Genomic DNA, 22,760 nt, shown 5'->3' on the forward strand with positions numbered 1-22,760 from the left:
ATTGTCATGTGTCCGGGGTTCAGTAACTAATAATAACTGGTTCTGGATTGGATGGTTATATTTACTGACGTCTTCTTTTACAATCAATTACAATAACTCACACTCAATCTACTGCCGAGGACTCGCTCCATTCCCGTTCTCCCGTCTCAGTTCTCTTACAAATTCTGAACTCAACTACCGAACTGAACTGGACTGCGCGTTCTCACGTGTCCTCCCTTTATAACTTCGGGAAGAACGAAATACAGATCACAGCCTCCAACAATTCCTCTATTGTTGTGTGCTTATTCGATGCTGCGGGAACTTGTTTAGCGGGTCCTTGTCTAGCAATGGACGTCTCTGCGGCGCTTTTCTGGTTGCACATTTTCGGCATTCAGGCGTCATGTCACAATATTTATCCTTCAGATGGCACAGTTTCAAACACACCTCTATAACTGCATGAAAAATACTTCCTCACAAACCGTTCCGTATTGTATAGGCCTATAGATGATTAGTTGTTAAGATGGGTAAGTATTGCTCAAGATACTCCTGTGCCATGGAGGTAATTGTATTAAATCCCACGAAGAAATGAACGAGAAACTGTAATGTACCCAGACCGAGCGAGGTAAGGCGTTGGAATCGCCTCAGGCGGCCAAGGATGGACTATCCTGACATAGGTTCCAAAATAATCGAACGATTGTACTATACAAGATCCCGAACGCCGTTCTTAGCAGTTTCTTTGAGCTTACTTGCTTATTTGGGATTTGTGGTGAACAAAGTGGCGCTGGGGCAGGTTTTCTCCGAGTACTTCGCTTTCCCCTGCCAATCTTCATTCCACCAATTGCTCAACAATCACCCTCACCTATCATCTGGGGCTGGTACAATAGGCCAGAAGTGGCCGCAATACAAGGGACTTAGTTCCACCCCACTAGCAACAAAAAAACTTACTTGCCGCCCGTTTATTATGCGATAAAGTAAAGTAAAAAAAGTAAAGCTATCCCTGTACAGGCCGTGAAGGCCCATAGGGTTCTGAGACGTTGAGGGTCCCACATTATCTAGACAATCGGCTCAAAGATGTCGGTAAGGTTGTCAGCCTTACGCGCCGGCCGCGCTTTACTCCCTAGGAAAATTATTTAATTAATTCCTGGTACTCATTTCTGTTAGATGCTGAGTCAACCCCAGGGCCATAGTGCGGCCGGAAGGATTAGGTCAATTGAAAAAAAAAACCCAATGACCTCATCGGGACTTGAACCCGCGACCTTCCGACTTGTAGCATAGTGCCTCAACCAACTATGCTACCGCGTGCCCCGGTTTATTATGCCATACGTCTAGAAAACAATTTATGTTCTTATGTAAACTAGGCTCTGTAATTTGTCAATATTAATAAACATCAGAATGACACCAATATTGTTCAGAGATCCCACTAGTGGAGTTGAGTTCAGTTGAGGGTTCAGCTGTGGAATGCGAATCAGCGGACAACGGAAACTAAGTTTCATTACCAGAAAAAGACTAGCGAAGGTACGGTAGAGGAATAGCCATTGTGGAGAGCTGTTACCAAGCGAAGATTAGTGGAAACAGACTGAGAAGACTTCGTGTGGAGTGATTTATAGTGTGGAAATCAGCAACAGTGTAATAATTATTTGCAGTTACGACCTGTAAGTGGTCAATAAATCTATTCACCAATCCAAACTCCGTCTATAATCACTAATACGTGTGACAGCACATTGCCAGTGCACTAGCAATTCCTGTGTTCTGGATTGAAGGAAACTCACGTTGTTTTGCGTAGCTTGTAGTTCCTGGATTTCCGAGAGACTGCAGGGATGGAAACAGTTGCGCGGAATCTTCCGCTTTACTCGCTCCTGAAAGCAATGCACCACAAGAGATTCTATATATATCAACTGGAACTATGTAATGTGATGCAATATATCTATTTGGAAGAGAAGCAGCATCATTAACCCACTTGATCGCGTTTCTTAAAAATAACTTCCTTCCTGACCCTATAAGCAGTCAAGTTGCAGGTCAGAGATGGTTCTTCCAACTTAAAGACCGAAAATGTGATAGCGTTCTGCCTGATCTGGGCTTTCGCCAACCTGAGGTGACAGATGAGTATAGAGCAATGGTAGAATGTTTGCACAGATTAAGTTACCATAGGATTTCAAAAGTGGAGCCGGGATATTTCAGTTGGTATAGCAACGGACTACGGGGTGGACGGCCAGGGTTCGATTTCCGGCAGGGACAAGAGATTTTTCTTTAATCCACAGCGTCAAGACCGGCTCTGGGGCTCACCCGGCCTCCTGTCTAGTGGGCACTGAGTACCCCCTGCTGGTAAAGCTGACCACTCACCTGCGTATAATGCTCAGGGAAAGAATGTTGGAACTTTGCCTTCACTTCTCCATTCGTCTTCAAGGCATCTTGCTTAATGAATCAAGCACACGGACAACTTTACCTTTAATTTCATATACAAGATTTCAAAATAAATACTTCAGGAATATCACGAGCCTTGAGTATGATTAAAAGAAACCTACAATTGAACAAACAAAAAAAGAACAAATTCCGTGGCCTGTAGTCCGCAAGCGAACTATACCGGCCCAGCGACCGCCGCTTGTCGGCGAAGTTAGTGCCAAGTTTTGCGGATAGAGTTCGAGTGGTAAGCGCAACGAATCCCCACGGCCGTTAATCTCTGTTTTATAGACCAGAGCCGCTATTTCTTGAAACAGCTCATCAGTTATCCTCACGAGGCTGAGTGGACCCCGTTCCAGATCCACTACTTCTCAGAGAATCTGGTAGCGCCGGCAATCGAACCCGGGATCTCTGGGTCTGTAGCCACAAACACTAGACCACAGATGCAGTCCAAATCTACGATTGGCTATATTAAAAATCAACGATGTCAGATTTCTTAATATCAAATCATGAAGACATTGTGTATGAATGTGCGGTTTCATTCATCTGGCTCAGGATAGGATAGAATGGTAGACCCTTGTGAACACGATGATATCTTGGGTTCCTAAAACACGGGGAATTTCTTGTTTAACTGAGCGCCTATTAGAATCTCAAGAAGGACTGTGTCCCATAAAGTTATAGGTTGGCTAATTAAGTAGGTAGCAAGAAAACGTGTACTGCGAAAGAAGTAAAGACTCGAATCAGCGTGAATTACCATGAAGAAAAAGAAGACTGGTTTTGAGTATCAATAACTTGGCTTGACTTGAAAGGCTTTAACGTACTGCAGCATGTCGACCCGTAGCTAAGTAATCACTTTGTAAACAACGGTCATTGCCAGGTAGCGGGCGCAACAAATTCCTGACAAGCACCAATAGCCTAACTGGGAATCGGTGTTCCCTGAGCGGTCGGTGCGACAGCTACGTGACGCAACAATAGTAGAACTGTTGCGAGAGGTGTTTCTCTGTTGACCGTGCCGAGATGTTTTAAGCAGAATAAGTCTAGAATTTATTTAGTTGCGAGAGAGTCGCCAGCCAGTAAGGACGTGAAGACGGAAGCTGAGGAAGCTACGGCTTTTGAAGCCGTTACCAGGCGACAGCCGGCAAAGATACAGCAGACTGAGAAGTCTTAGTCCATGGTGTAGTGAATTGTAGAGAGTGTGAATTAGTGATAGCGCTGTAGTTACATATAATTAGGTTCTGTAAGCGTTCAATTAATTCAGTCACCAATCCAAACCCCGTGTATAGTCATTCATACACGTGACAGTATACTTATACTTGAACTAAGGTCAAGGTTGATTTCAGGTACACCCTGGCTTACGCGCTAGTTGCAGTCCCTGAAACACCACAAAACCTGCAACTCATATAATGTTCATGTATTGACTCAATATTAAGAACGGGAGTAATGTCCCTGAACAGATAAGACGTGATGACAAATTTAATGCTTGTGATTATTTTACTAATATTTGGAAGTTGACGCGGTAATGACTGGGGTGCTTCTCCGTGTATCTGAGTGATGGTAACTGAAGTTGCGGAAGAACTTGCTGCGTTCATCTTAAGGGTAGAGGAGTAACATATTTTATCACATCCCAGGAGACAGCAATCCTTGTGCTCTTTTTGTTTGCTTAAAGATGAAGGTAGCAGATCACAGTGGCCTCGCGGCCTAAGGCATGAACTGTCTTCGCCCGCTCGAACGCTTGGGATCGTGGGCTCGAATCTAACGCGAGGCGTGGATGTCTGTGTGCGTTTATTCTGTGTTTGTGTGCTGTCCTATGTGTAGGTAGCGGCCTTGCGGCGGGCTGATCCCCTGTCCAAGGAGTCCTACCGACTGTGTATAAATTAAGGAACTGAAAAGGTGGTCAAGGTCCGCAAGGGCTGTAGAGCCATAGATAGATAAAGATGGAAGTATCCGACTTCCGGAAGGAACCAAAAAAAGAAGTGTAATCGGGCCCTCACGCACGGGAATGGAGCTCGTATGCAGACTGAAACCTCATATAGTTCATGTGATATGAATTATACAGTCCAGTTTCCGAGTATTACAACATACTCTCATCTTTCACACGCGTTGCCCATGGCCGAAAGCGAATGGAAAGAAGAAAATTGTCACTTATAAGAACCAGAGAAACAAATCCATGATATTGACTGTCTGATTGGATTGGCATCACTTTCACCGCTGGCTGGGCAAGCTCATGATCCAGCAAGCGTGTCCGTTATCTACAAAATCGCTGTCACAAAACCACTCAAGCAAAGAAGTAGGCAATTGTCATGTTTCATTTTAGTGGCTAGCGGCGGATAAGTGAAACGAACTGTAAAAGTTTCTAATTGTACTGACATGTTTAATGAAAACAAAAGCGCCTTTCATAGGCATACAAAGAGATTACTGTGTTATTATTATTTGTATTATTACTTTTATCCTTATTGAGAACCGGGATAACGCAGTCGGTATAGCTACTGGCTACGGGCTGGACAACCGAGGGATCGGAGTTCGAGTAGCGGTAATTTAAATAATTTTCTCTTCTCCGTGTCGTCCAGATCGGACCTGAACCCTCCGAGCCTCCTATCCAGTGGTCATCTAGGACACTTTCCCCAGGGCAAAGCTGCCGGGGTGTGAAGCCGACCACTCACCTCCAACTAGTGCCGAGGTCAGGAATACAAGGATCTATACATCCGCTCCCCCACACGTCTTCATGGCGTAGTGCTTAATTAGTTAAGCACGGGAGTAACTTTACTTATTATAATTACTATTTAAGAGAAACCGAGTTAGCTGAGTCAGTATAGTGAGCAGGCTGCAAACTGGGCGTCCAAGAAATAGGATTTCGATTCCCATCAGGAGTAAGAGGATTTTCTCTTCTCCACAGTACCCAGACCTCCATCTATTATCGAAGTTAGGAATTTGAGGAGATATGTCGTCATTCATCCCTGCATCTTCGTGGGTTTGTGTTTGATTAAACACATTCAATGTACCTTCTTCTTCTTCTTCTTCTTCTTATGATTATTATTATTATTATTATTATTATTATGGTATGTAGACCCACTGCTAGGCAACGATGGTGAAATAAGCAACTATACAACAGTCGCTGCTAAGTAACGGTTTTGCAAATAACGGCCGTTGATATGCAATGACTCAGTAACGACAGTGCGGTCACCCCAACAGAAGAACGGTATTTTCTACGCGGTCCATGCCAAGATGTTATAAGCAGGGCCAGTTAGCAACCGCCAGTCGTAAAGAAACTCTGACTCTGGCGCTGACTGTTGCAGTCGGTTGGTTGGTGAGTTAGTTTAGTCAGAGGACTGCTGGGACTCAGCTGTTGTGAGCTGTTGCTGTTAGAAGCTGGTAGCTGAGGTCGGAGAGAGTTCGGGAACCCAGAAGAAGGGGAACGTCCGTCGTTGGAAGTCGCTACCAAGCAACGGCGGTGAAGGCGTGACTATGGACACTACTGTGTCTGTGTTGTATGTGTGCACGCGTATGTGTGCTGTAAAGTGTACTCACGCGCTGTACCAAAGAGTCCAGTAAACCCGGTCATCAATCCAAAACTCCATAAATCGCTTGACAGCTTCAGAGATAATTGATTTATTTATAGATGTTTGAAACTTCTTGGAATGCCACGATTTACCATCTTTTCAATGATAACCTACTGATGACTTCGCTGTGTGTTGTTTGTTGGTGAACACAATTACCGAATAATGCTGGGAAATCGTTTATTGTCAGACGCATGAAAGGGCGGTCTCATCAGTCATAAAATGTAACCACAACGTTTCTATAGGACGAAAGTCACGTAGTTGATGGTAAGCAGAAATCGAGAATCGTCTCCTTCACTTCAACGTAACTTCGAAGGATATGGAGGAAGCGTAATCCAAGAAAGAAGCCTGACTCTATTGTGTTCTGTCAGAGTGTACAGCGATCAGGTCGATTAGAAACGGCGTGATTGTGTTGTTACGTCTCATTTGATCCGCACTTTTTTATTTCTTAAGCCCTCGTTGTAAACTTCCGGTGGTCAGAAGCTGGAGCATGGAGGCTGCAGTGAGATTCACAACATTCCCACATCTAACCGTGTAGTTGGTACCATTCCTCTAACTCTTTGTGACTTGCAACCTACAACAATTCTTCATTCGGAACCAAAGGAAAGTCGTAACAACGGCATGAGAGCTGACGTTCTCACGTCAATACTAGCTCCTGGAATGTGCCGCCTTGTACACTGGCAGGGGTTTACGTACGTGTAAAGATTTGTTCTGCTTTCTGCTTGGTATTTGCTTGTTTACTTGCTCGGATTACTCTTCAGCCCTGAGAAAGGAGGCAGAATATCCCTCCTAAACGCCGGTAAACTTCTATCACTGCATCACATCTAAGACGATGGTAGTTTTCTAGTTTGAGCGGGGTTTTAAATAGCGAAGCAGCCAAAAAGAAACTTGTAATGTGGCGAACATTTGAATTGTTTTTAGCGTACTCTTCGTGCCTTGAAAGAAACAAAAAATTCACGATACCAACAAGGAAGTAAGTTGAGAAAAACTATGGTCGTGTATCTCATGGGGCCAGGAACAAAGAATCATTGTACTGGCGAAGGCCATCAGCAGTGTACCCGAAACCGATACCAACAAATTTATTTATGGTTTGTTTAACAGAGAGGTACGCGGTAGGGAAGTTGGATGAGGCACTATTCTACAAGCCGGAAAGTCGCGGGTTCGAGTCCCGATGAAGTGGATTTTTTCAATTTCCCTAATCCTTCCAGTCGCACTATGGCTCTGAGTCGACTCAGCCTCCAACAGAAATGAGTACCAGGAATCTTCCTGGAGGGTAAAGGGCTGCCGGCGCGTTAGGCTGACAACCTTACCGCCATCTGTGAGCCGATTATCTACAGAAAATGTGGGAACCTCGACGTCTTACAACCCTATGGGCCTTCAGGGCCTGTTACAGGGATACCTTTATTTAGGAGACTATGTAATTCCGACTGTTAAAGTGACTAGCGAATTACAAATTGGTAGAAACGTGGATGGAAGTGGTCCTGGCATAATTTTAGGTACCAATGCTGAAATCTGCCCGAAAGGACTGAGGAAAACAACGAAATATCTACTCAGGATAGTCGATGTCCCGGCCAAAATTCGAATTGGACACCTTCAGCCTACAAATCAGAAGCGTTACCGCTTCAACCATTTTGTTCAGTTTTGCTATACACATATTTGTAAAAAGGGTAAAGCTCTCCCTGTAACATACCATGAAAACCCATAGGGTTGTGAGACGTCGAGGCTCCCACATTTTCTAGACAATCTGCTCATAGGTGGCGATGAGGATGTCAGCCTTACGTGCATGCCGCTCTTTACCCCCAGGAAGATTCTTGGTACTCATTTCTGTTAGATGCTGAGTCGACCCCAGGACCATAGTGCGGCTGGAAGGATTAGGTCAATTGAAAAATCCAATGACATCATCGGGAATCGAACTCGCGACCTTCCGGCATGTAGCATGGTGCCTCAACCGACTACGCTACCGCATGCCTTATACACATATTGAGTCTACCCAAATTGCTAATGTTTAAACAAACTGAACAAATTTCGTCCAATTTACTACGAACGTCTTGAAGCTGTAGGGCATCAGATCTTCCTACTTTTAAATTTCGAATAGTAAAAGGTACAGCTGCCNGGGCGTATGGGGGAGTGGACGTATAGATCCACATTTACCTGACCTCGACACTGGTTGGAGGTGAGTGGTCAGCTTCACGCCCCGGCCGCATTACCCTCGAGGAAAAAGCCCCCAGTGCTCATTTGATAGGAGGTTGGGTGGGCCTCAGAACCGGCCTCAACGACACGGAGAAGAGAAAGCTTTTGACCCTACCGGGACTCGAACTCCGACCTCTCTGTCGTCGAGCCCATAGCCAGTCGCTATACGGCCTGCGCTATCCCGGCTCCCAATTTGAACAGTACGAGTGCAAAATAACAAAATGGCGACGGCAGTGAACTTATATGTTAACATACTAAGGTAATTTACTTGGTTTCATACCAATAAGTGATTACAATATTTGGTAGGGGTCAGAAATTTGGTATGGGAGAGGGTGTAAACATCCCTTAGGATCCTGTAGGACATTTCTTTTGAACGTTAACATTTTCATATATTTGAGATTACAGATGAAAACGTTAAGGTAACGGAAGTGTAAAATTACAGAAATTATGCACCGAAATGACTCATTTTATAATGACGGTGATAATTTTTAATTTATGACTTTTCCGCGCTTTTATAAGATTTTCCAAAATACCTATTAGTTTCATCATGCCTGTCAATCTGTCTCCCTGTCCGCTTATATCAGCTTGGCTCCCATTGGACAGATTTTCGGGGCATTTTATATTGGGAAATTTTATTGAAACCGTCCACAAAATATAATTTTTGGTTGAAAAAATGACGGGCGATTGAGACGAAAACCAAAACCAGATTTCCCGAACACCTCATTGCCCCAAACTGAGGTTGCCATGAGAGCGAAGCTACATCCGTCCCATTCATTAATTGCACAGGTGAGGTACCTGGACGTGCCTAAAATGTCATGTAGCACGTATATTCCCCATTTTCTCCTTTTAGATAGAAGCGTTACAATTAAAGTGTCATAAATTGTTCAAAGAAATGATGATTTGACTGTGGGCTGCTGGCGCACTGAGATGTCGAGTTCGATATCTATCTATGGCTCTACAGCCACTTGTTGGACATTGGTTGCTTTATCAGTGTTGGTAGGACCCCTTGGACGGGGGATCAGCCCGTTGTAAGGCCTCTACCTACACATAGAACAACACAATAGACATCCATGCCTCGAATGGGATTCTAAACTACCATCCCAGCGTTCAAGCGAGTGAAGAGGGTTCATGTCTTAGACCGCGCGGTCACTGTGATCGGCTTTCGAACCCTATATTTGACATAATTATTTGAAGACCCTCAATGACTTTTGAGACACATTGTACTATATATATTATGCGCACTCCTACCATCTTCCAACAAATGGAATGGACGTGCAGATGATCCCACTGTTTGCTTCTCCCGAGCTGTTACTTCTGGTAGTTTCGGTTATAGCACGGGTTTGACTTGCTGCTGAATTATGAATTGTTTGTTTTACAAGGAGAGCATTTACACGCACTAGAAATTGTAAGGACCGTAACCACAGTTGCTAAATTCAAGATGTTTACGTTAAATTGTCTTCAGCCAAACAATAAAATATTTCTCCGTTCATGCATGAAAAGTAAGCACACTTCTGTTTTGCTGGTTTCAGTGTACGGGCATCATTTCTGGATTTAAGAGAGTGAGCTTTTTCTAAGGAACATATCTCTAAATTTGGAACCCTATTAGCCAGGATCGTGTCCGCCTGCTTCTCACCTGTCCCTGGTTTCCATTACGGACATCAAGTACTATGTCGTATAAAAGGTAAGGGGCTGATTTTATTGAATGTCATTAGACCATTTTGCCACGAGATAACGAAGAGTCATTCGTCTGTCGTCAACATGGAAGTCTTCAGAACTTGTGAATTTCGTCTTTGATCATTTTTACAGACGGTAGGACTCCTTGGACGAGTGATCAGCCCATCAGAAGTCCTCTATCTAAACACAGGACAACACGAACAAAAAATAAACACATACACGTACCAAACATCCATGCCTTAAGTGGGATTCGAACCCACGATCCCGGCTTCCGAGCGAACGAAGACAGTACATGCCTTAGACCGCTCGGCTACCGTGACCGGCTTTTATAAATATGCAGAATAAAAATAAATATGATTATAATTAATGAATTAATGGAAATACTGATTTTTCAGTTAAATGTATATGGTGGCGTGTTATAAAAGAGTTATGTACGATCCATAAAATGTGATGTGAAAACGACGAGTGCATTTAAAATTACTGAAACTGTTAACTAACGCCACATAAAGCGTTGTGGACCCAGAATAGCTCAGTAAATACAGTGGATATGCTACAAACTGGACGACCGGCGAATGGCTATGCTACTATGCACGGTGTCCAGGCGGAATCTGGGACCCATTCAGTATTCTGTCGAATTTATATGGAGAGGTCTTTCCTCGAGGGTAAAAACGGCCGGGGTATGAAAACGACCACTCACATCCATCTTGTACCGAGGTTCAGAATGTAACAAAGCTGTCAGATGGTAGTTAATAATAAAATATAAAGATTGTGGAAAGAAGTTATCGTGGTCTGGTTTAATATCCTACCCTAGAGAAACTGAGGAAAAATACGTGAAACCTCTCAGAGTATTCGATTCCCAGCCGAGATTCGAATCGAGCAACATCCGAATACAAGTCAGAGATGTTATAGCCTGGGCCGACTTGTTCAATCTCCATTACGTCATGCCTAATTAAGCACAAGGATAATTCTGCCTTTAACTTATACATACGAGCTAATGAATTTTCTAAAACAAATCATTTTAAGGTGATGCACAACAATTCAATTTCCTAAGCTTTCTTTTCTTTTCATAAGTTACGTAAAACTATGGCTGGAAAGGTATAATCCGTGCCAGAATATAGTTTCCACTCGAGTTCTTTGGGCTTCTGCATTGTCAATGCTCCTAACTGTTACAAATCGATTTAGTGAACGCGTTAATAATATCAAGTACCGTTTATTTTATTCTTGGGAGGAACTTCAAATTTGTCGCACATAACATCGAAGATTCGCGCGGTTGCCATATTTCAGTTACAACGTACACCAGTTGTTGCCAAGTTTCATGTGCCTATTTCCAATCGTTAATTACTTGCCGTTATCAAACCTAAAGCTAAATAAAAATGCCATGCAGTCGCCATTTGTTATCTTATATTTTACAAGGAATGAAACAAAAATTTAAAGAGAGTTTCATATTTTTTAACGATGTTACAATACATAATTTCAGTATCCTATATTAAATGGCGCTATTATCTGTCCCACCTCACAACTTCGTACGTCCGTTATGTCAGTATTAGGTCCTGCCATAGCTCAAGCAGATAGTCGCCGGCGTCCCACTGCGACGGTCCGGGTTCGAGCCCAGGTCAGGTCATGTGGGATTTGTGGTGGACAAAGTGGCACTGGGGTAGGTTTTCTCCGAGTACTTCGGTTTCTCCTGCAAATTTTCATTCTACCGACTGCTCCACATTCATAATTTATCATCCGTTGTGGGTACAATAGGCCAATTAGTGGCCGACGTACCAAGTGGACTAAGCCTCAATCCACCCCAAGAAACTAAAAAACTATGCTAGTATTAAGGACTGCAGCCGATCACGGTAGCCGAGCAGTCTAAGGCATGTACTGTCTTCGCTCGCTTGGAAACCGGGATCGTGGGTTCGAATCCCACTCAGGTCATGGATGTTTAGTTTGTGTGTGTGCGTTTTTCTATGTTTGTGTACAGGTAGGGGCCTCGCGACGAGCTGATAACCCGCCCAAGGAGTCCTACCGATTGTATAAGATCTAGAAAAACCGAAGTGGACGAAGAAGTTCATTGAGGGAGGCCTAGGCCCACTGGAGCTGTAGTGCCAAGGGAAAAAAAGTATTAAGGACTGCAGGTAATTAAAAATACGATTGCAGTGTAGCGTAAAATGTCATAAAATCCATGCAAAATTTCATCGAAATTCGTCAAGGTATTCTCAAGTTGAAACATGTCGACAGACTGATAGACAGACAGACAGACAGACCTGCCCCATTTGCACCCATTTCTTGCCCATAGTGCAAAGAGAGAATAATAACATAACAGAAAATTCATTGATATGGGTTTGTAGGCGAGGCTGTTTGAATATTCATAGAATTTAAATTCCTCATCCGGCACTGACAGGACCTGAAGTTGCAGTGAAGAGAACCCATCCAGCGTCTCGAACGAGGTACATTCTCAATGGGTTCATTGCGGTCCGTTTGAATAGTCTGTAAAGTTATCCGTTGTCTTAAAGAAAGCATTATATTAATTCAGTTGTAGCTATTGAATTCACAGGAACAATGACCGCAGATTAAACCGACCATCGATCACCCTATTGTTCTGGTTTATGTGGGACAGAGAAATGATTATATTAGACGAGCCATCTTAAACTTCCTTCTTGAAAGTGTTGTCATGCAAAGCGCAAGTCATTTAATTGTGCACGACTTTTCGACAAGTAATTCTCTGGTGCTACATATGAGAATTGTTTAGACCTCTGGTCCTGTTATCTGACCCACATATAAAGCGCCCAGCGAACTACTTGTATCATCAGATTTACATTTTTTGAAGCGATACTTTGTCCTCGTACTTTATATATGGAATTTATTTTTTTATCGGAATTTAGACCGATTATTTATCTAAACTTCATTAATAGAATGATTTTGAAATGATGTTGTATGTTTCCTTAGAAATTCGTTTAGTGGGAGGTGGAGTCCAACTGGGTCCACTCGGCACGGCGGCCACCGATTGGCCTATTGTAGCCTGCCCCGGTTGATTACGATGATGGAAAATTTGATGGAATGAAGATTGGCACGGGAAACCAAAGTACTCGGACAAAACCCGCCTCAGCGCCACTTTGTCCACCACAAATTCCACTTGACCAGACCCGGGATCGAACCGGTCCGCCGCTGTGGGAAGCCAGCGTCTAACCGCTTGAGCTATGGCGCGGCCTCTGTTTCATTAGAAACTGGATAGAATGAGCCACATGATTTTTCTCTCCCGTCTTACACGTCACCTTAAAGAGTTCGTTGCTAATTGAAACGAATAGACATGAAATACTGTATATTTCTGTAATAAAAATATATATATAAGTTTATACTAATAAATAAAGAGCACATATGGGACCTATCATTAGGGTTCGTGTATTTAAAATGCTAGAAACCCGGAAGGTTCTGTAACCGGTCACTTCGATCAAGATATTCCAGGACACTCTTCGGTCCTAGATCAATTGCTGCGTTGGTACCCGAATTCCACATTTGACTGCGCTCTTCATATATAGCCCGCTTCAAAACTTTGCTCCAATGCAGACCTTCCAGTGTTAACATCAAAATTCTGCACCAGTCGAGCACTCCCTGTGTTAATATGAAATTTGAATCCTAATTTAATAACGACTCTGCTGAACTTCTTAATCATTCGGACGGTTGGAATTTACCGCGGACATGTTTATCACTCGGCGACGAAAAGGGAAATCTCGAATCTGAGACAATAAAATATGGTCGCAAATCCCACGGGACTCGGACCCGAAAATGACTGCGCTTGCGAGGACCAGCAGCAATTGTGAACGACAGACCTATCCTCTCGTCAGAGAGAACGCCCCATATCAACAAATCCTCAACTGTCTGACACTAATCAAAATATGGTCGTAAACCCCAAGACAGACTGGCCGACTGACCGTCGGTCGTAACATAAGACTCAAGTAATTCGTAAGGGAGTTAAATGATTCAGTCGTAGGAGAATTCAAGAATTGAGTGTTGAGCTGCGGAGCGCTAACCAACGGGCAGCGGAAACTGAAGAAGTGGCCGTCTCGTAAATCAGAACCAAGTCAGTGACGCAGAAGAGGAAGCACTCGTAGTCCAGTAAGGAATGGAGCTAGTCTTAAACAGTCATTGACTGTGAGCTGTTATGATGGATTGTGATTGTAACAGACGGCGGCAATAGATCCAGTCATGCAAATCAGAACCCGTTATTATTAGTCACGCAAACCCCGGACACGTAACAATATTTAATGGTATGTATTTCTGTTTTCTGCAACTCCCCTTTACTCTTAGTTACCCTTTTATGAGCTACGTCAGCCAGCCGGTCACGGTAGCCGGGCGGTCTAAGGCATGCACTGTCTTCGCTCGCTTGGAAACCGGGATCGTCGGTTCGAATCCCACTCAGGGCATGGATGTTTGTGTGCGCTTTTCTGTGTTTGTCTACATGTAGAGGCCTTGCGACGAACTGATCACCCGCCCAAGGAGTCCTACCGTATGTGTAAGATCTAGTAAACCGAAGTGAAACGGAGAGTTTCATGGAGGTAGGCCTAGGCCCAAATGAGGGCTGTAGCGCCAGAGGGGGGGGGAAGCTATGTCAGCCAGCCGTCTGCTTTTTATATATACTAATAACATATGCATTATATGATATCGGAAGTCTTAGTAGTGATTTTTATCTGTTGTATGAGAAGGGGCTGCATATTAGAGCTGAATTATTAGTGCTCGTCGGAATTAATCCAGTATTTAGGATTTTCATTACAAAGCTCTACTGTCGTATATTTGTAATTTAAAACAGGTTTTCGATATACCCGATTTAATTGCTGTATTTATTTTGTTTCATATTAAAATAAAAGTACTCTTTCAAGATTATCTGGCTGCAAGAAGGTGTTCTGTTTCTGGAGATTAAAATATAAATTTATCTTTGCGAAATTAGTGTAGTTGGTTGAGGCACTGTGCTACAAGCCGGAAGGTCGCGGGTTCGATTCCCGATGAGATCAATGGAATTTTTATTGAACTAATCCTTCCAGTCGCACTATGGCCCTGGGGTCGATTCAGCTTCTAACAGAAATGAGTACCAGGAATCTTTGTGGGGGTAAAGTGTGGCCGGCGCATAAGTCTGACAACCTCACCGCCACCTGCGAGTTGATTGTCTAGAACAATGGTCTTCAACCTGGGGTACGCGAAGACATTTTGCGGGATGCGTAAAATTAAAATTCGTCCCCAAATTGAGGTGCTACCTTGCCAGAAACAAGCTCAGTCATCTCACTAACAGGTCAGAACCACATTAATAATTGATAAAATATTTAATCATATAATTTTACTTTGCTAAATACCTTAGTTCTTTTAATAACTTTTATATGATAGACAACAATAAATTTGTTAGTTAATAGCTTGAGTCTTCTTTTTCTCATTTTAAACTTATTATTTTACTCATTATTTTGGGTGTAATTTATTTAATTTGTTTTAGATGTATACATATTATAGCTTGTGTATAACTTGAATTATACTCCAACAACTTTGGGAGTACGAAGTTGAAAAGAAATTATACCTGGGAGTAAAAAAGGTAAAGTTGTCCCTGTGCTTAACGAATTAAGCACTACGCCATGAAGGCGTGTGGGGGAGTGGATGTATAGATCCAAATTTTGTTGACCTCGGCACTAGTTGGAGGTGACTGGTCAGCTTCACGCCCCTGCCGCTTTAATCCCGGGGAAAGAGCCACCGGTACCAACTGGATAGGGGGTTGTGGGGAGCCCAGAGCCGGTCTTGACCATTTGGAGAAGAGAAAATTCTTGACCCTACCGGGACTCGAACTCCGACCTATATTTGTGGATACTCGAACGAAAAAGGTCGAATACCACTGGTCTACAGAATGTGGGGCCCTCAAGTTCTCACAAATCTATGGGCCTTTACGGCGCCTTACAGGAACAGCTTTGCCTTTAGCTTTGCGCCACTTTGTCACGACAATGCGAGGCGAGCACTGTCTACGTTTCTCTAGTTATTATCCAGGTGCCGAAGAAGTGTCGTTAGTCCATCAGACTGGATCATCTCTGTGACGTAAAGTCAGTAGTGACTGGCTGCCTGCTGGATGACGTGTGTTTGAATCCCAGCAGGGACAGAGATCTCTCTCTTCGCAAATATGTCCAGACTGATTCTGCAGCCCACTCAGCTTTCTGTGCAGCGGATACCGGAAGTAAAGCGGCCGGGCCCTGAAGCTGACCGAAGTTAAATGCGTGGAGCAATACCTCTGCTCGCTCACATGTCTTCATGCACAGAGGCAGCTTTATTTTTACACGGGTTTAGTTATTACGCTACTCTTTCATGTTCAGGAGGTCCTGGGCTCGAATTCTGGTATGGAAAGCAACTATCCTGTGCTCACAGTGGTTTTCTGCAGTGCCCCTATACATATGAATTATAGTGCCAGTACTTCAGGACAGACCTCTATGATTTTGCCCACATCCTAAGCAATTCATCATTCATAATCATCATATACATAACCTACGCAGCTGCAAAAGCGTCGTTAAAACACCAAGAAACAAACGAGAAATATAATGAAAGCATGCGAGAGTTGAGCTGTAATTGGAGAAAGGAGAAATGTGTGCTCAAAATTATGGAGAATAGAATGACGGAACGGCTGACGGCAGAATCGTTAGGAGAAAGTAGCGAAACACGGTCGGTTGTTGCTTATCACCAGCATCGGAGACTCAAAGAGACCGGTTCCCAGCAGAGGTGCCGTTGATTGCCAAGGTTAAGAGGTATTGGGGTCAACGAAAATAAGATAGAGAAGGACCGAGCGACACGGCAGTCATGCGAGAAGGGGCCCTATTTCCGGGAGCGAGGAGGAGGGCAACCAGTTTCCAGAGGAGCAGTCCAACCAGAAAATTTCCTTACAAACTTACGTTTATGCTATTTAATTTTATTTCTAGTGATCGCCATAGAATGCTCAAGATAGAAGAATATTTGTTCTTTAAAAATAGTTTTAAATGTTTCTATTTATATTTGGTATATTTACTTCTATTTTCGATGTTAAAACTTCTCAAATACAAGGTGGAGTGCAGAAGCCTATCTCACTTTCTCCCCCTCCCCCCTCCCACCGCCGGCGACCATGACAACAATCGCAGATGCAACGCTTGCGTTCTCGTTCCTGATGAAGAGGTGTGTGACATTCAATCGCAGGGAACTTAATTGTTCTTCGAGACAACTGTGATACGTGTCGGATTTCAACAGCTTCAATATGGAGGTCTGTGTGTCTATGTGCATTGTGTTTATAGAGCCCAGTAGCGAATTGCGTACGAGTAAACTTTCAAAAAGCCTTCGAAAGTGGGCCCAACTTTTAAAACTTAGGAAAGTACACTCTGGATTCGGGAAGTGCAAGCTACATTGAGCTCAGAATCTTTTGTTCCCCCCCTCTCATATTTGAAAACCTATTACAACGCTGTACTTGAACCGGTATAGCTCAGTCGGTATTGTGACTGGCTACGGACTGGACTACGGAGGGGTCGGAGTTCGAGTTCCTGTAGGGTCAAGAATTTTCTCTTCTCTACTTCGTAGACACCGGCTCTGGGGTCCACCCAGCCTGCTATCCAAAGGGTACTGATGGCTTTTTCCTCGGGAGTAAAGTGACCGGGGTGTGAAGCTGACCACTCACCTCCATCTAGTGCCGAGGTCAAGAAAATATGGATGTATACACCCATTTCCCCATACGCCTTCATGGTATAGTGCTTAATTAGTTAAGCACAGGGACAACTTTAACTTTATATGTTAACTTAGCTACTTTGTATAAATTGTAACATGATATGTCATTCCAAGAGGAAGAAAGATTGGGGGTGTCTGGAGAACAGAGTGCTGAAGAGAACGATTATTTGAAACTAAACGTGGCAAATAAAGGAGGAGTGAAGAAATAACGCAGTAAGAACTTCACGGTCAATTTAGTTTTCACAATATTATAAGGATGAGTAAACTTCAATTCACTTCGAAGTCTGAATGGGTATAGAGTTTCCTGAGAGGATTTTCTTTCCACAGTCCTCCTTATTAATAATCCACAATTGTCGTGCCATGTTACATAGCCTTAGAAGTCGGTACAATCTCTATTCATTTTACACCTTATTTAACGGCGCTGACAGGCACTCTGACTGCACAGCGTCACGTGGTTTCATGTTACTGATTAATTAGACCATGTCATAGCTCAGGCGGTTAGTCGCCGACTTCCCACCGCGGTGGAACCATGTCAGGTCAGGTCACGTGGGATTTGTGGTGGACAAAGTGGCACTGGGGCAGGTTTTCTCCCAGTGCTTCGGTGTTCCCTGCCAATTCTCCTTCCACCGTCTGCTCTACACTCATCATCTATCCTCCGGGGCTAGTATAATAGGCCTTTTTTTATTGCTAGTGGGGTGGGACTAAGTCCCAGTACTGCAGCCATTTCTGGCCTATTGTACCAGCCCAGATGATAGGTGAGGGTGATTGTGGAGCAATTGGTGGAATGAAGATTGGCAGGGGAAACCGAAGTACTCGGAGAAAACCTGCCCCAGTGACACTTTGTCCACCACAAATCCCACTTGACCAGACCCGGGATCGAACCCGGGCCGCCGCGGTGGGAAGCCAGCGACTAACCGCTTGAGCTATGGCGCGGTCTTAATAGACCAATTAGTGACCGACGTACCAAATGTAGTCAGTCTCACCCCACCAAAGTAACTAAGAAATAACTAATTAAAGATGAATTAAAACGGGTTTGGAAGGAAGTTGTCGCGCTTAATTTGGAGTAATATTGCGAAAATTGTTTGGAGGCACTGAGGAAAAGCTCGAAAACACCAGTGAGAATGGTCGGTGTCCCGAATGAAGTTCGAAGGGAGCACCACCCGAGCATCGGTTAGAAGGATTACCGCTTGAGCCAACTTGCTTGCAGTAGAGTTTCGTAATGTAACGGAAGAACTGATACATCGGATGAGATTTTAATCTAACATGTCTGCGTCATCATGTCGGCACTGCCGAAACCAATATTTCCGTAAGCGAATTGTTTGTATAGTGAAATGTGATAACAGGTATACTACATTATTTTCACTTTCTCTTATCTAGACACAGGTTCGCCTTAATGCTTATAACCGTCTAGCTGTCAATCTTACATCATGTATTTTTCCCCCTGTCAATTCTCATTCGCAAGACTCAAAGCAGTCTGCCATACACTTCCTCACACTAATATCTGCTGCTCTGTAGCTCACGCAGCTGTTGCATCAGCTCATGTAGACACCCTCGGAGGCTTTGCCGACCTGGACTCATCAAGGAGGCAGTGAAATGACTGTAATGTGGTGAAAGGAAGCAGAGAATTTGTCAGCACGTAAATTAACAGCAGTTTCCATATCGTCTGGCGTTCTTTGATTTACGGAGTCCGTCCGAATCCAGGAAGCATTTAGTTCAAATTGCTCCTGCCAGTCTTCTTCTTCTTCTTCTTCGTCTTCTGTTGGTCCCACTTGGAGCATAGGGCAGCCGTGAAACGCTTCGTCACATTTCAGTTTCTTAATCTTAGACAGTCAGTAGGATTCTTTGGACTGGGGATCAGCCCGTAGCGAGGCCGCTGCCTAACACAAACACAGAATAAACGTAAACAGACATTCGTGCCTTGAGTGGGATTCGAATCCACGACCACAGTGTTCGAGCGAAGGAAGACGCTTCATGCCTTAGACCACGCGGCCACTGTGATCGGCACTTCTGCTAGTGCTAATGTTTTATTCCATAAGTTGATTTTGACAAAGCGATGTAGTGGCTGTAGCAGAGATGGTACAGGGCCAGCGACACTTTCGAATAGGTGGATATGGCCTCTCCGTTACAAATTCGTTAGCTAAGAATCAGATGCTAAGAATGTTTCATTCTTGGTAACGATTTTGCTGCTACTTATTCTTTTATCCAGCCACTTAGAATTTGGAAAATACAGGTCAGCATAAGTTCCGCTATGTTCTCATTTTATTGTTAATGAAGTCTGAATCTTGCCTTATGGAAACGCAGTGCTGAAACATTCCACTGTTGTTCCCAAACGTAATATCTAAACACAATGACAGTTGTTTTGCACAGAGTCCAATAAATAACAACTTAGGATTACTAAAAATGATGAATGTCTACTCTGAATATGACTTACTGTCTTCTGGGCTGTATTGCCATGCAGCTTGGTAGATGGGTACCAATGTTTAAAAATACCTGCTGACTAAAATTTCAGGGTAGAAATTTACTTTCTTACCCCGAACATGAAGGTGAAAGTTTTTCAAAAAAATTTGGAACCTCTGTAGTGAACTACACGTCATATCCCAGAAGGCAGTGGGCCGTAATCTTCATAGTTACAACCTGAGAACCTCATATCCACGAGCAACACTGTGTTGAACAGTGCTCTTTCTTGGATTTAAGGTGCTGACGACTGTGATCATCAAGTGTACTGTCTTGTGAGCTGTCACGCCATGCAGTCTGATAGAAGTTTACCGGAGGAATGTACTGCCTCAATTCTCAGGGTCTCAAAGTAAACCAAGAAATCAGTTATCTAACTGACTACACGGACAGTACACTTCAGTGTTTTTATTGTTGAGTATTTTTTTAAAATGAGACTCATTAAAGGATTTCTAGAATGTGCTCGTATTAATCACTGTGGCCGCGCTGTCTAGGGCATGAACCGTCTTCGCCCGCTTGAACATTGGGATCGTGGGTTCGAATTCTACTCGAGGTATGGATGTCTGTGCGTTTGTTCTGTGTTTGTGTTGTCCGGTGTGTACGTAGTGGCCTTGCGACGGGCTGATCCCCCGTCCAAGGAGTCCTACCGACTGTGTATACATTAAGAAACCGATAAAGCAGCCACAAGGGCAGTAGCGCCATAGATAAGATTTATGGAGCCTTTTCTAAATATCGATGCTCCAACCAAATCGGCGATTAATCGAGATGTTCACCGATTTCCTGTAACTTTGTCTATTAACGTTCTGAAATAAGAGTTCCAGCTTCTATTATAAAAATAAGTTGTACTAATACAGTTAGGAGCAAAAATGAAAATTGGTTCCATCTTATTTATAATATCCTCTGTATTATGAATCACAGCTCTCTCTTGCGTGAGTGCGCTCTTACAGAGAGAGAGAAATTGTTCGGTTCGTGTATTGGCTACATTCTCACTCTGTCTCTCTGTGGTTCTGTAGCCCTTTTGTAGGACTCTGACCGATCTTCAGTTTCTTGATCCTTTGTACAGTCGGCAGGACTCCTTTGACGGGGGATCAGGACACACAGAACAAAATCATAAAGGTATCCATGCCTGAAGTGGGATTCGAACCCACGATCGCAGAATTTGAGTGGGCGAAGAAGGTTCATGCCACTGTGAGCAGCAGATTTTCACCCATATCATTTGAAATGTTTCTGTGGTGTTGTAGTTTCGATCAAAGTTACTGCCTGCCAAAGAAAGGAGACAGAGCAGTGACATTTGTCTCCGTTTCGCTAAGATCGATGGGTGAGCATGAAACTTCCGGCAACACCACTTCGTAATTTGTTGTCCCTGAGTGGGTGACTGTAGAACCAGACGAGATTCTTTAACAGGTTTACTGAATACATTAAGCCATATTTACATTCTCCAACGTCTAAAGAATATTCCACAATAGTCACCCGGTTTTCCGAGGTAACCACTCTCGGTGGCCGAGCAGTATGCTGCCTTCAAGGAACTGTTCGAATCCCGACTGTAGAATGGGTGATTTTTCACACCTTCGTATGATGCCTTGCCCTGATAGAGGAGTTGCGACGCCCTGATTTCCCATGAAAGCAGTCGTAGGATTTTTATATGTTTATTTTAGATATACAAAGTAAGTTGGCCCAAACGGTAAAGTTTATCACTTCTCGTGGCTTTTCTCAGTCCCTCCAGGTCAACAGAACCTCAAATTATGACGCGGCCGCTTTCTTTTTAAACTTTACAATTCTGAATTCACTAATAATCCTACAATTCAACTGTAAGTAGTCTGGATTTTAGCTGTCGTTAAATAAACCTCAAATAAATAAATAGAATAGAATACAGTTTGGTTTGATATTCATGAAGTTTAAGAGTCACAGTACAACAATAAGGATCAAGACTTCGTATACTAAAATTTTATCGAAATTGGTTAAGGAATTTCGGAGACGAGACACAGGTATAGAGAGACACACAACGTTCCCATTACATATTTACTTATTCCCACAAAGTTCAGAATAAACAATCAGGTTTCTCATACTGATTCTGCTGCCGCGGTGAGTTATTGAGAACAGCTTCCAAACCCACACAGTTCGAGACTCCTTATTCATCCTTTCTCTCCTGCCGTCATCACAATTGTTTGAGAGCATTTCACTAGCTACAGTACTTAATTCTGGTCACGTATCCCTTTAAGTATTTTTGGGACACCAGTGTCCAGGTCTGCCGATCACAGTGGCCGCGCGGTCTAGAGCATGAACTCTTTCGCTCGAACACGGTGATCGTGGGTTCGAATCCCATTCGAGCCATGGATGTCTGTGTGCGTTTGTTCTGTGTTTGTATTGTTCTGTGCGTAGGTAGGGGCCTTATGATGGGCTGATCCCCCGTCCAAGGAGTCCTACCGACTCTGTATAGATTAAGAAACTGAAACACTTGCCAAAGCCAAACAAAGGACTGTAGAGCCATAGATAGTGTCCAGATTCGCTATGCGTGATTGCTCATTGAAATATATAAATGGGGATAATTACCTAAAATAATTTCTTATGATTGTATGATTCTATTTATCGGTGGGTTTCAGGACAGAATTGGATATGCCAATATATCATCATCATCATCATCAGTAATCTGTCAAGACGACAGGTCCACAGTCTCTTTCAAAACAATTCCTCCACTTAATGCGATCTAGAGCTTTCTCCTTCAAATGACAGTATCCTCTTCTGTCCCCAAGGTCATCCAGCATCTTCTTACGTCTTCTTCCTCGTCTTCTTGTCACTTCTATCCGCCCATCTATCTTTCCTTCGATA

General features: G+C 43.5%; 1 protein-coding gene across 1 annotated transcript in view; it reads right to left on the reverse strand.

The window, feature by feature from the left end:
* The window catches only part of LOC111864614, a 92,105-nt gene that overhangs the window by 19,227 nt on the left and 50,118 nt on the right, over positions 1-22,760 (reverse strand). Inside the window, exon 2 of the mRNA XM_033751502.1 lies at positions 1,749-1,835. Coding sequence (XP_033607393.1) covers positions 1,749-1,835 — 87 coding nt within the window. The remainder of the gene's footprint in view (positions 1-1,748; positions 1,836-22,760) is intronic.

This window comes from Cryptotermes secundus, unplaced genomic scaffold (assembly GCF_002891405.2).
Source record: "Cryptotermes secundus unplaced genomic scaffold, Csec_1.0 scaffold7, whole genome shotgun sequence".
In the NCBI taxonomy this organism is placed as follows: domain Eukaryota; kingdom Metazoa; phylum Arthropoda; class Insecta; order Blattodea; family Kalotermitidae; genus Cryptotermes; species Cryptotermes secundus.